This window comes from Delphinapterus leucas, chromosome 16 (genome assembly GCF_059928025.1).
Source record: "Delphinapterus leucas isolate spDelLeu-1000000601 "Yukka" chromosome 16, BTC_Dleu_Yukka2, whole genome shotgun sequence".
Taxonomy (NCBI): Eukaryota; Metazoa; Chordata; class Mammalia; order Artiodactyla; family Monodontidae; genus Delphinapterus; species Delphinapterus leucas.
Window position 1 is genome coordinate 52,767,501 of NC_143144.1, and position 14,785 is coordinate 52,782,285.

The following is a 14,785-nucleotide window of genomic DNA, read 5'->3' on the forward strand; positions in this document are numbered from 1 at the left end:
AGCTGCTATAAACATTTTTGTACAAGTTTTTTAAAAGACATATTTTCATTTCTCTTGGGTAAATACATAGGAGTGGAATTGCTGGGTCATAGGGTGAGGTGTTTATTTAGTTTTATAAAAAATTGCACTTCTCCCAAAGTGGCTGTATCATTTTACCTTCTAATCAGCAATATATGAGAGTTCTGGTTGCTCTGCATCATCACCAACATTTGATGATGGTCACTCCTTGTAATTTTTGCCTTTCTGGTGGTTGTGTGATAGTGTCATTGTGGTTTTAACTTGTGTTTCCTTGATGACTAATATGTTTAACACTTTTTTATGTCTTATTGGCCATTTGTTGATCTTCCTTTCTGAAATGTCTGTTCAAATCTTTTGTCTGTTTTTAATTAGGTTGTCTTTTTATTATTGAGTTGTAGGAGTTCTTTATATATCCTGGATACCAATCCTTTGTCAGATAGATGCTTTCCGAATATTTTCTCCCACTGTATGGCTTGCCTTTTCATTTTGTTAATGGTGTCTTTGGATGAGCAGATATTTTTAAGTTTGATGAAGTCTAGTTTATCAGTTGTTTTCTTTTATGATTATTGTGTTCTGTGACCTAAGGTACCTTTTCTTATCTCCAAGTGGTGAAGTTATTCACACACATTTTCTTATAAAGCATTGTAGTTTTAGTTTTTGTTCAATCATCCATATTTATGTTTATATATAGTGTGAAGTAGAGATTGCGTTTTGTTTTTCATATAGATACCTAATTTTTCCATCATCATTTATTGAAAAGATTTTTCTTTCGCCATGGAATTTCTTTGGCACCTTTGTCAAAAATTAATTGAAATGTAAGTGTGTGTCTGTATATGGGCTCTATTTGTTCAGTCTATTTGTCTGTTATGCTAGCACCAGTGTCTTGATTACTGTATCTTTGTACTTAGTAAGTCTTTGAGGTTAGGTGGTGTAAATGAGTTCTTCCTTTTATGAGTTAAAGAACCAGAAACTCAGCTGCTTCACTTGTGTTGATTGCTGTGAAAGAGCATGCTTCATTTCTTATCCCCCTTTCTTATTGAAAAAATAATATAGTTGAAATTTTTTTTGTTCTCACCTGTGAAAAAAAGCTAAAATTGCTTCAGTTTTTTTTCTGAGTTTTTCTGATTGTTGTTTTTCTATAATTTCTCCTTTTTGCCTCCCCTCCCCCATATTTTGCCTTCCTGGAATAAAACCTCAAATTTTCTTTAAGGTCTGGGTTCCCTTCTTTCTGTTTCTGACAACATTTCTTTCTAAAGCTATTACATGGACTCTTAAAGCTTTTCTTATTCAAACCTCTCGCTCCCCAGTGAAACTCCTATTCTGTTTCATCAGCTTCCTTAGTCCAGTGGTTTTGACCTGGGATATCAGAGTCTCTAGAAGAGCATATTTGAGAGAAGAGCAATTTTAAAAGATTAGTCTTGGCCTTGGCTAAGAGCCACTGCTCTTTGTAACTTTCTTTGCATCCCTATTTTATTCTTACCTGCAAAATATAGGCATTTCCTGAAGGTCTTCCTTTGTCACCATTCTCACAATTTAGTTCTTAACCATGTACTGTGCTATCTTCTCTTGATCTTTTATGTTCTTCAATTAGGCATTTTTGCTTGTATATCTCACTATCATTTCAAACTTAACACAACCAAAATTGGGATTTATTTTTTAACAGAAAATAGCCCTTTTTAAGCACAGTCTCAAATCTTGTTAACATTTCCTTTCAGAAAGTTTCATATGTTTATCCTTTCTCTGTTTCCATCACCACAACCCAGTCAAAGGCCTTAGTACTTTATGACTAGGTCCTGACTCATCTCTAAGGCTCCAGGCAGTCTCTGGTTCATTCCATCCTGCTTGCTGTGCCACACTAATAAAATTCTTAGTGCCACTCTGAACACATCCCTCCCCTACTTAAAAACATTATTTTCTTTTTCCTTGATTTTAGTTTTTTTCTTACTTTCAACACCTTCTCTAAATTCCCCATCTCTTTTCTCCTCATTATTCTCAAACTTCCTCCACTTAAGCCTAGTTATTCTCTTGCAGAAGTACACCACCCTCACCCACTTTCTTTGCTTCACTCATTCTCACTTTGGTGTCTGAGCTCCTCTTTCCTTTGCCAGAAATTCCCTACCCTCCAGCCTCTATGCTCATCCCAAGTTCATCTCTTGACATTCCTTCATCGCCCTGTGCTCAGGCCGTGGTAAGCTGTTGTCAGTTCCTTGGACAGTGCCTCACTTTGCACTCCCTACCTCACTCTGTTTGCCAAGATGTCCCCATAACTCCAGACTTATCCATTGTTTAAGAACCTAGCATAAGTGTTAACTGCCTCTGGCAAGCCTTCTCTACTTTTGTCTCCTCTAAGAAGAGTTAAGCTGTCCTTGTGCTACCACAGCAACTTGCACTTACCTCAGTTTCATGTTACATTGTCTTGTTTACTTATGTATCTGTCTCCCACATTATTCTCAACATTTTTTGAGTGTGTGAAGACATTGATACTCATCTCTTAGTATTACTCATTAAATATTTGTTGAGTGAATGAATTTGGAGTAATTGGAAAGCTTTTCCTAAGTTGCCAAGAATCATTGAAAATTGACAGAAGCATAGTGTATTTAGGACAATGTTTTTAAACTTTTAGTAATGAAACCTGTTTCAAATAATCTTATGCAAAGCTTGAACACATAAAATAGACAAAGCAAAGTGGAGAGTATAAGCTAGAAGTGGTATGTGATCATGTTCCTTTGTAGAGAACAGATCAAGATGAAGCAGATACAGCTCAATTTAAAGTCTTTGGTATTTTATAATGATAAAAGAAGATCTTATTTGTGTGCCTATTTTGCTTTTTATAATAGAGGTTGGCATTATCAGTCTTGTCCATAAGGGAATTGATTATTTCTAAGTCTGAAAAATTGGGTTCTCCATTAAAAAAAAAGGTAGGTTCTTTAATGTTACAGGCTTTTCTGACCAACATTGATCAGATTGGATTTATGGAGCCCCTTTATGATTGCAGTTACCTATCAAACAAGAAGACTATTTTTGTTGTGTAATCCATCACACAGTCTTTAAATGGTAATTTAAAAAATGTGTGCACAGAAACTTGTACATAAATGTTCATAGCAACATTATTCGTAATAGCTAAAAGGTGGAACCAACCCATCCATTCATCAACTAATGAATGGAAAAATGCAACTGATATATCCATATAGTGTAATATCATTTGGCAAAAAAAGGAATGAAGTAATTATACATGCTACAACATCAGTGAACCTTGGAAGAATTATGCTAAATGAAAGAATCTAGTCACAAAAGATTACACATTATATTAGTCCATCTATATGAAATGTCCAGAATAGGCAAATCTATAAAGATAGAAAGTAGATAAGTGGTTACATGGGGGTGATGAAAATGTTCTAAAATTGTGGTGATGGTTGTACAACTCTGAATATAATAAAAACCATTGAATTGTACACTTTAAATGAGTGTATTGTATGTGAATTATATCTCATAAAGTTGTTTTAAGAAGATGTATTGAACAGTCTTTTAATGGGGCTTGTAAAGTAGTCTGATGCCACAGTCTTACAGCTTTAAGCAGCTCTTGGTAATTAAATAATTAATGACTATTGTACCATCCTCTCTTAACTGTTGGTTTATATTTGCTTACAGCGTTCTCATTTCACCAAAGTACTATATGGGTATTGTGTGTGATTTTTCACTCAAACTTATTAGATATAATAAGTCTCTCAAGAAACTGTCTTTCTTAAACAATATAATACTAATGTTAAATTAAGTCAGATTAAAATAAAGTTTAGGGCTTCCCTGGTGGCGCAGTGGTTGAGAGTCCACCTGCCGATGCAGGGGACATGGGTTCGTGCCCCGGTCCGGGAGGATCCCACATGCCACGGAGCGGCTGGGCCCGTGAGCCATGGCCACTGAGCCTGCGCATCCAGAGCCTGTGCTCCACAACGGGAGAGGCCACAACAGTGAGAGGCCTGCGTACCACAAAAAAATAAATAAATAAAAAATAAAATAAAGTTTACTTGGAAGGTTTTAGACATTTATTTAGTTTACTGAATACTAAAATAGTACTAGATATCATGGAACTTAAAATTGAAACAAAGTTTGTTGTCTGCCCTTTAGGAGTTTACAGGCTATTTGGGGTTGATGTCCTTAATGATTTTTGATTTCTCTTTTTTAATAGGTCACTGCTGTTTTTAATGAAGTCACATCATCTTTCGATTTAAATCTTCAAGTGTTACAGCAGTTAGATAGTAAACGACAGCAGGTCCAAATGACCGTTACAGAGACCAACCAGGAGTGGCAGGTGTTGCAGTTGAGAGTGCATACTTTTGCTGCATGTGCAGTTGTAAGCTTGCAGCAACTTCCGGAGAAATTAAATCCTATTATAAAACCATTAATGGAGACAATTAAAAAAGAAGAGAATACTCTAGTGCAGAACTACGCGGCTCAGTGCATAGCCAAACTGCTTCAGCAGTGCACAAGAAGGACGCCCTGTCCCAATTCAAAAATTATTAAAAATCTCTGTAGCTCACTTTGTGTGGACCCATATCTAACTCCTTCTGTCACGTGTCCAGTACCAACACAAAGTGGCCAGGAAAATTCTAAAGGTATATATCTAAAGTTTTATTTGGGGTAGAGAAAGAATTAACCATTTAAATTTGTTTATAGTCACTTACAGGTATAATTTAAGCACAAATCCAGTTTATGTTGGAGCTTTTTCCCATTTTGAGAGAATTTGCACATATTGCTAATAAAATCACAGTCTCTTAACTTAAATAAGTTATTCATAAAAGACCTGATATATAAAATGACTGAATTCTATGAGACAGGTGTTAACCCTTAACTTCTCTTTCAAGACCATAATTATAGGGTTTACTGTTAACAGAGCTAGAAAACTTAATTATATCCAGTGGTGAATAAAAGTTCTTCCTGTAAAATTCTGGTTTCTCTAATTTAGTACATGTCTTATGAGATAAGTGGGCTCTGTTACCTTTAGCAAATAATGCTTAAACAGCTTTTCTATTTTCATCCAGAAAATTTATATGGAAAGTAACTGCTCTTTGTAGGCTAATCTCAAGGACCAATGTTTCTTCACATACCTTAGTCCTAAATTCCCCCCATCCCTGTCCCTGAGAGCTATGTGAGGCAGCAATATTTTGCAGTGGTTGGTGTTTCTGAATTCATGGTAACTATGGACTTTTTTTTTTTAAAAGAAAACTTACTTGCATTGTTTTTTAATGTTTCTTTTTATGCCTGGAAGCATTCATTTTTAAAGAATTAATGTACTTTTAACTGAAGGTACATTCGTTCTTGCATGTAATATTTCTTGTTGTTAATATGATGCTGCAAATTTGGTTGTATTAAGTATGGTCCTATGCAAATATTAAAACATTCAATGTTATAAATTATTGATTTTTGTTACCATTTCATTGTCTAAAGAAAATATCATTGGCCTATAAAAATTGAGGCTTAAAAGACAATTTTAAAATGTGTTGTATCTCTTTTGGAGCAGGAAACATTTGGTCACCTATATTATGCTTTAAAAGTTATTTAACCTTTTTCCTTAATAGGACCCAACTCTGAAAAAGATGGAATGCATCATACTGTCACCAAGCACAGGGGTATAATTACACTCTATAGGCATCAAAAAGCTGCTTTTGCTATCACAAGTAGGCGAGGTCCTACCCCCAAAGCAGTAAAAGCTCAAATAGCAGATCTTCCTGCAGGAGGTAGTGGAAATATCCTTGTTGAACTTGATGAGGTAAATAGTTTTTTTTCTTTGAATACTCTGATTTTAAAACAAATATCTTACAGATTGAGAGCTAAATTGTCATATCAGCTTCTAGAATTGTATTTTAATATTTTTAAGTGAAAGAACTGGGGCTAATAACTTTTTGGAGTACTGCAGCAACAGGGTCCAGAAAAACTGAAAACTTCTTCAAATTTCTCATGCCTCTTATTATTTTTACCAGCCTAACTTGATGATTATCTTCCTAGGCAAGAAACCTTCTCAGTAGTGGGTACAAGAGTCATTCATGAATATAAACTAATTCCTGTAACAGTGACTACAGAGATGTTAAGTAATAGTGAAAGCTAACTTTTCCCAGTCCTATCAATGTCAGGAATTGCTGTTGATATTCAGAGGATAAGTTTATACATGTCAAAGTTTTACCTATCTGACTTTTAGTCAACTTGGAATTTATTAACTATGTGATGTGAGGGAGGTAGGGATCTAAATTTATTTGCCCACATGAACAGCCAGTTTATCCCACCGTTGAATCTTTTCCTTCCTGGTTTATAATGGCACCTCTGTTTTATGTCATGCTTTGTATATATAAGGATCTCCTTGGGCTCTCTATTCTGTTTCATTGGTCTACTTATTCTACAGTACAGTCTTCTTTAAAGATGATTTTAAAAAGTGTTTGGTTTTGGAAAATCTTACAGTCAGATTGTTAACAATGGAATGAATGCTCTAGGTAGCTCTTTTGGTTGCAAGACATAGGAACTTAACCTGAGTTCAGCAATAAACTATCAATGCTAAAAGACGTGTGTTTAATATATTTCTATAAAGTATAGGCCTATTTTAAGTTTCTTTTTTTAAACCAAAATCTTAGCTTATTGTGTATATTTCTTTTAAAATATTCTGTGAATGAAGGTTTTTTCACTATCTATATTCTTCCCATAATTTTAATCAAAAATTTATTGTTTTAATATTTATACTTACATGGTTTACATAGTTCCTTCATTTAAAAATATATATGTATCTTTCTGGGGGGACAGTTTCTTTTCTATTTAATTATTATTAAATTACTGGGCTTCCCTGGTGGCGCAGTGGTTGAGAGTCCGCCTGCCGATGCAGGGGACACAGGTTCGTGCCCCGGTCCAGGAGGATCCCGCATGCTGCGGAGCGGCTGGGGCTGTGGGCCATGGCCGCTGAGCCTGCACGTCCGGAGCCTGTGCTCCGCAACGGGAGAGGCCACAACAGTGAGAGGCCCACGTACTGCAAAAAAAAAAAAAAAAAAATTACTGCTAAGTAAGAGGTTATTAATCTTGTGGTTAAATTAAATAGATGCTCATATTCTATCCCTTAAGCAAATATAAATAAGGGCCCATCATTTTATCTCCTTTTCCTCTCTCTACCTGTTTCTTTGGGGTGGAGAGAAGAAAAAAACATGTTACTTAGAACTGTCTCTAGAAACAGCACATATTTGTCTATTCCTTATCTCCAACCCCCCGAAAGTATTTTACTTTGGATGTGAAAATCTAGTTAGGGATTTAATGCCCATGTAAGTTTAATTATTGAGAAATGTTTATAGTTATGGTAAATATGTCCAGTAATTGCTTAATTAGTTAATGGTAACACTGTGAATTCTTAGGCAGTGACTTTTAAATTATCTTAATAACATTTCAAATGCATTATACTTTTTTCTCAAATTTCGTTTTCAACTAACATTTAATTTTAGGCCCAGAAGCCTTACCTGGTACAACGGAGAGGAGCTGAATTTGCCTTGACAACTATAGTGAAGCATTTTGGTGGTGAAATGGCAGTGAAGTTACCACATCTCTGGGATGCTATGGTTGGTCCATTGAGGAATACAATCGACATAAATAATTTTGGTGTGTACATATTTTTCCGAGTTGCATTTTAAACAAATTTCAGTATATATCCATTACGTATGTCCTTATAAAATAACAATGCCTATACCTGTTTATCCCAGGCCAGCTGGTAAGTTTTTAAATGGAAGGTTGGTAAAAGCATTTAATTTATTTTCATGTCATTTTGCATACCTTTTGCTTTTTACTTTTTCTATTACATATTTAGAAACAGATATTTGAAATGGATCATTATGTTAAACATCTTTAGTTGCTTTAGGTGTAGTACCTCAGCAGTTAAATTAAGGGCATGGTATTTCATTTTACATTATAAAGCAAAATAGACTCTCCCACAATACCTGGCGGAGTGCTAAAACTTTTTGTGGGCTCTAGATTTTACAGAATTATTTGCAAGGTAATATGCACTTAAATCAATATGTTTTAATAGATGGAAAGTCCCTCCTGGAAAAGGGAGATGGCCCTGCCCAAGAACTGGTGAATTCTCTGCAAGTTTTTGAAACAGCAGCAGTGTCAATGGATTCTGAGCTTCATCCCTTGGTAACTAACTAATGCAAGTGTAGTTTTTTTTCCTAGTAAAACAAGTAGTCTTATTAGACTTAAGGCTTGAATGAAAAGTGCAACTTTGATGTCATCCCTTATAATTGCATTTTCTTTTATATGCTATATCTAGATTCCTTCTTTCCTGACAACTCAACTCTTATGGGCTTTGAGGCAGAGCTGGGTGCATGAATGATAGAAAACCCACTCTGGGAGCTTAGAATACAGGGCAGTAGGGACAGGGCTCTGATGACACAGAAGCCAGGTGTAAACAGGAAAGAAAGCCGCATCCCTATTCATCTATACCATCTTAATAATATAGTCTAGGAAAGGAAGGGTACAGGTAATAAAACCTCTTTCCAAGATAAATGTAATGGTAGAAGGAAGTTACCTCTCAGAGATGAAACTAGTCAGTGGCAAAGATAGAACCTGGGTTTATTTTTTGACTGTTAAAATATCTCTTACCAAAAAATTGGAACAGAGGGAGGAGGAACATAGACTAGAGAATTAATTGTCTGGTTTTTCCATTGAAGAAAGTATTACTCTTTCCGTATAACTGCAATAGGAAGCTCTCTGCAGTTTATAACATTGTGAAGGGTCCTATCTCCAATTCTCCATTCCCATCTAATATAAGAGGGAGAATCTAGGAGAGAGTAGAGAAGAGTGAAATTTTTCTGTTTATATAGTAATAAAGCATATTCTTGTTAAATTTTGCGGATTTATCATTAGTAAAGAAGGGCAGAATCCTTTATATGCTCACCCTCCGTGATCAACAGCATGCATTCAGCTGAGCTGTAAGGCTAGTCTGTTGAGCAAGTACCTGGATCTCATGAGCATTAATCCTGGCTTCCATGCAGCAGACATTTAATAATGGGATATGTTGTGGTCTTGTGATCATATTGCCTTTGGTAAGCCAGGAAGTTAAAGTGGAAAATACCTACCAAAGTATAGTGCCCAGAACAAAATCGAGATCACTCAACCCAGTGAATAAAAAAGTATGTACCTAAAACTAAGCCATATTGGGAGGGGGCTGATGATGTGTGGTGTCATTTTCCCACCCTCAGTAGGAGATTTTTGCAAGTCCCTTTGATGCGTTCCCTGCTAATTTTGGAAAGAATTGAGTGTTCCCTGATGCCTAAGAGGATATTGAACAGGGGAGAAGTTCTGCACCTTTCTATTCTTTTTAAAAGCATTATAATAACAACTTAGATTTAAATTTTTATTGAGGATGTTTTGACAGTAATGTTTTGAGGTAATTGGAGATATTCTTGGATTTAGAGTTACTTAGAATATTGAGAGCCTCTGAGTATGGGCCGTTATAGTTATATTTTAAACAGTAGATTCCCTAATGAGTGTTCTGATTATCTTAAACTTTTTGTTTTTAGTTGGTACAGCATTTGCCTCATCTTTATATGTGCCTTCAGTACCCCAGCACTGCAGTGAGGCACATGGCTGCTCGTTGTATAGGCGTCATGAGCAAAATAGGTACCATGGAAACAATGAATATTTTTTTGGAGAAGGTTCTTCCATGGCTGGGAGCAATTGATGACAATATCAAACAAGAGGGTGCAATTGAAGCACTTGCCTGTATCCTTTTTTATTTTGACAAACTATTCAGAAATTATATTCATTTTATTTAAGGATGACTAAAATAAAATTTATTCAAATGTGCACAGGGAATTCCCTGGTGGTCCAGTGGTTAGGACTCCATGCTTTCACTGCTGAGGGCATGGGTTTGATCCCTGGTCAGAGAACTAAGATCCCGCAAGCTGCGCAGTGCAGCAAAAACAAAACAAAACAAAAACAAATACGCACATAACCTGCCTTGTTCCAAAAAGAAACCTACTTTTGTAGATTTTATTTTGAAGTGTATTTTTATTACATTATAAATATATTTACATTTGATTATGAAAATATTCACACAGAAAGTCTGAAGAATTACTATTAATTTTAAGAGATCTTTTTACAGGCAAAAATTTTATGTACCTCATGAACTATTTATCTAGTAACTAATCTGTTTATTTGGTTTATAATCAATTTTTTTTAATATTAATCAGATATAGGTAGTTCTTATAAACATATTATGTTTGCTTTGTTCATTACTTGGGTAGAAAATGACTAAGTATATACTAAATAACTAGAAATATACAGGCAAGCTTATTTATTTATTATTATTATCATTTTTTGCGGTACACGGGCCTCTCACTGTTGAGACCTCTCCCGTTGTGGAGCACAGGCTCTGGACGCGCAGGCTCAGCGGCCATGGCTCACGGGCCCAGCCGCTCCACGGCATGTAGGATCTTCCCGGACCGGGGCACGAACCCGCGTCCCCTGCATCGGCAGGCAGACTCTCAACCACTGCGCCACCAGGGAAGCCCTACAGGCAAGCTTTTACCAAGGGTATGGCATCCACTGACATTCTTTTCTCGAAATAACCCGAAAGATATTTCGGTATAAGAGCAAGAAAGACGGGTGGAGATCAAATCAGTTAGAAACTCTGGCTCAGAAATGCTAAAGATTACAGGAGGACTGAACTCACTGGGCCTGCTATGTCCAGTTTAAGATTGTTGAGATATTGGTGGGAAATTTGGAATTAATCTTTGATGCTGAGTTGTGCTCCCTTGCTTACAATTGTAACTCAATTTTGGTATGGGAATTCTAGAAACTTGTAGGAATTTCTCTATGGAAAAAAGTCTTATTAATAAAGTTACCTCCAGCCTTCCTCAGGTGAAAAACATCATTTTATCTTCTTAATCATGAGAAAGTTACATAATGTTCACAAAGGAGTAACATTGTACAAATGCTGTTATAGTTGAATCATAGACCTTGAGGGACAGTCAGTTCTTCATAATACAGGTGAGAAAATGAGGAACTGTTTTAGAAGTCATGGTCTTAGTTTGTGAAAACATCTACCTTGGAACCAGTTGGAAATTTCCTTAATAACTTACTCAGGTGTAATGGAACAACTGGATGTTGGTATTGTTCCATATATTGTCCTTTTAGTCGTGCCTGTGTTGGGAAGAATGAGTGATCAGACGGACAGTGTAAGATTCATGGCTACACAGTGCTTTGCAACACTAATTAGACTCATGCCACTTGAGGTAAGTTGAAGATACTTGGTTTATGGACTTAATGTTTTCAGTAACTTCATAGTAATTGTAACCCTTTTTAAAGAACGTGTCAGGTTTAAAAAAAGATTTGAATATGTTTATGTTACAAGTGTTAAGAATTTTATGCTTTAATGGGTAATTTTTTTTTAACACAGTGTTTTAAATAAAACTATGGTTCTGGGACTTCCCTGGCAGTCTAGTGGTTAAGACCCCACTGCAGGGGGCACGGGTTCAATCGGGGAACTAGGATCCCACGTGCCACACGACACGGCCAAAAATTTAAAAAACAAACAAAAACTATGGTTCCTAAAAGAATGATAATTCAATGATGCTCTTCTAGAAATAGAATTGTTCCTAAGTATCCCTGGTAACATCTATGTAAAGATTCTGTTCTGAAGTTTACGTGAAAGATAAATTTGAAAGATAGTAATTGAAAGTGTAAAAAGCAAATGATGTCTTTGTTGGATTATGGAGAAAGCAGACTAGAAGGCTGAAGTTGGAGAGTTTTGGAGTATATTCATGCTACAGAAATAATATATGTGGCCAATGTGGGAAATAGAAGTGCCTTGAAGCAAGGGAAAAGCCAGGACCCTTCCACTTAGCCACTTATATATTTTTATGGGATTTTTGTAATTCAGGAAGTAAGTATATATGCAGTTCATCCGTGTTGTAGTATGTCAGTAGCTCCTTTTGGATGTATTATCCTTTTGGGTGTGTTTAGAGTATTACTGGCCAAATAATACTCTATTTTATGGAGACACCACATTTTGTTTATCCATTCACCAGTTGATGGACATTTGGCTTATTACCAGCTTTTGGCTATTATGAGTAATGCTGCTATGAACGTGCACTTTATGCACTTATAAAGTCTTTGTGTGGATGTATGCTTTTATTTCTTTCCTTTAATTAATTATTTTTGTCTGCGTTGGGTCTTTGTTGCTGCGCGCAGGCTTTCTTTAGTTGCGGCGAGCGAGGGGCTACTCTTCATTGTGGCGCACGGGCTTCTCGTTGCAGTGGCTTCTCTTGTTGCAGAGGACAGGCTGTAGGCACACAGGCTTCAGTAATTGTGGCACACAGGCTAAGTAGTTGTGGTGCACGGGCTTAGTTCCTCTGCAGCATGTGGGATCTCCCTGGTCCAGGGCTCGAACCTGTGTCCCCTGCATTCACAGGTGTATTCTTAACCACAGCGTCACCAGGGAAGCCCCAGAACATGGATTCTTAACCACTGGACCGCCAGAGAAGTGCCTGCTTTTCTTTCTTTTGAGCAGATATTTAGGAGTGGAATTACTGGATCATATCATGTTTAACTTTTTAAGAAACTGCCAAACTATTTTTCCCAGAGTAACTCTACCATTTTATATTTCCACCAGCAAAATACGAGCGTAAGTTGGATGATAGCCTCTCTGAAAAAAAAAAAAAAATTGGCTATATCTGGTAAAGTTGAAGATTCCCATCCCAATGACCCATCAAATCTATGCTAGGTATATATCCTAGAGAAATTCAGAATACATCCAAGATACACCTTCAAGAATATTATTTATACCATTATTTATAGTAGTCTAAAACCACTCAGCTACTCATTATCTGTAGAGTAGATATGTTAACTGTGGGTTATTATACTGCAATAAGAATGAACAAAGTACAGATACATACGACAATTAGTGAATCCTTAACGTAAGATTCTATTTTTATGACGTTCAAAAATAGGCAAAAGTACATGGGATGCATACTTAGGTGATAAAGGTATAAAGAAAGGTAAAAAAGAAACTGCCATGAAAAGTCAGTAAAATGATTACCTCTTGAGGAAAGGAGAGTGGGTTATCACTGGGAGGGAGCTTACAGGATCTTGTAGGATGATGGCAGGGCTGTTTTTCTTAATCAGGCAGTAGTTAGAGGCTGTTTGTTTTCTAATTTATTGATCTGTACATTTGTTTATATATTTCTCTGCATGAATATTTTTTCCACAATATGTTAAAATAACCACCGTGACGAAAAAAATACTAGACTACTGTATCAAAAGACCCAAGTGACATTTCCTGAATTGTTTCCATCCTCTGCTTCCTAGGTCTTATTCATATCCTTTAACTTTTGGGCCTTGCATCATCTTATCTGTAAACTAAGTTGATTATGCTTTGTCCCCTTGGTCTTTTTTGGCATTGAAATCAGTGAGTGATGAGAAACCATCATGTGTTCTTTGAGCAAAGGAGTAGATGATGAAAGCAGTGTTTTAGGAAAACCAGTTTAATAGCTGTTTGAATGTGGATTAGAATGTAAGTGCCCCCAGAGCCCAGATCCACTGTGAGGTGGTAAAGAGTCTAAACTACTTTTTTTTTAAGGGAGAATAACAGTACTTGATAACAAGTTGGCAAAGAAAAGAGATTATGAACTTTAGAGACTGAGCAAAGATTGATAAGATTCCCTTTGATAGATGTGAAAATTACAAGGATGTGATGCGTATTTTGCTTCCAGCCATGATAAAACAGATTTATCCTCCTACCTTAACTTAGAAAAACAGACAAAATGAATCAAACAATGGATTTCAGACATTGAACAACAAGGGAACAAATGAAATGCCCTAGCTTACTGCCTGGAGTGAGTTTCCAGACCATAGGACAGGGAAGTGAAACCTAAACAGAGGCTAGCAGAGTCAGAGTGCAGGGAGGACAAGATGGGTAGAATTTGCAAGGCAGAGTACCTGAGAGGAAGTAGCTGCACAGAGAGGAAGCTCCAGAGGTCCACACAAAGGCTGAGTATTCATTCATCTGTGCATATGTATGAGAATATGTTTGAGACTGGGAGGAAAAATCAGAAAGGAGTAGGTGGAACAATTCCCAGAGCTCACACAGGGTCAAGAATAGGTATTTCCCCCAAGCTGAGTCAGAGGACCTACCATATAGGGCACTGAGTACAGTCCTTAGAAGTATATTGCCTGAGTAGCAGGGCCAAATTAACCCTTGACAGAAGACTGATTTGAACGCACCTTAATAAAGCTTAAAAGCAAGCCTGAAGAGGATCAAATTGGTTTCAGGTAATTTAACTATATCCCCAAAAGAAAAAACTGTTTAACCCCCAAAAGTTCAGCACCCAACAGCGTAAAACTTATGACGTTTAGCACCCATCAGAAAATTAACCAGAGGGAGTTCCCTGGTGGCCTAGTGGTTAGGATTCCAGGCTTTCATTGCCATGGCCAGGTTTCAATCCCTGCTCAGGGAACTGAGATCCTGCCCCCCAAAAAAAAGTTAACCAGGAGAAAAGTCAGTCAATAGAAGCAGACCCTGAAATGACCCAGATAATAGAATTAGTATACAAGGACATTAAAATATGCTCCATATGTTCAAGAAGGTAGAGGGAAAGCATGAGTGTGATGAGGAGCAAAATGGAAGACATAAGAACAACCCAAATTGAACTTCTTGAGTTGAAAGATATAATTACAAATAAAAACACACTGGATAGGATTAATAGCAGATTAGGTGCTATGAGTTTGAAGATGCAGCAATGGAAAC

At 36.6% G+C, this 14,785-nt stretch overlaps 1 protein-coding gene across 3 annotated transcripts in view; it reads left to right on the forward strand.

The window, feature by feature from the left end:
- Positions 1 to 14,785, forward strand: part of BTAF1 (B-TFIID TATA-box binding protein associated factor 1) — a 96,087-nt gene that overhangs the window by 60,774 nt on the left and 20,528 nt on the right. For 2 of the 3 annotated variants that reach the window (XM_022569353.3, XM_022569355.3), the window contains 6 exons: positions 4,202 to 4,628; positions 5,592 to 5,782; positions 7,485 to 7,638; positions 8,063 to 8,172; positions 9,558 to 9,759; positions 11,125 to 11,273. In XM_022569353.3, the coding sequence (XP_022425061.1) occupies positions 4,202 to 4,628; positions 5,592 to 5,782; positions 7,485 to 7,638; positions 8,063 to 8,172; positions 9,558 to 9,759; positions 11,125 to 11,273 (1,233 nt within the window). The remainder of the gene's footprint in view (positions 1 to 4,201; positions 4,629 to 5,591; positions 5,783 to 7,484; positions 7,639 to 8,062; positions 8,173 to 9,557; positions 9,760 to 11,124; positions 11,274 to 14,785) is intronic. The other variant, XM_089897920.1, reaches the window with a different exon arrangement.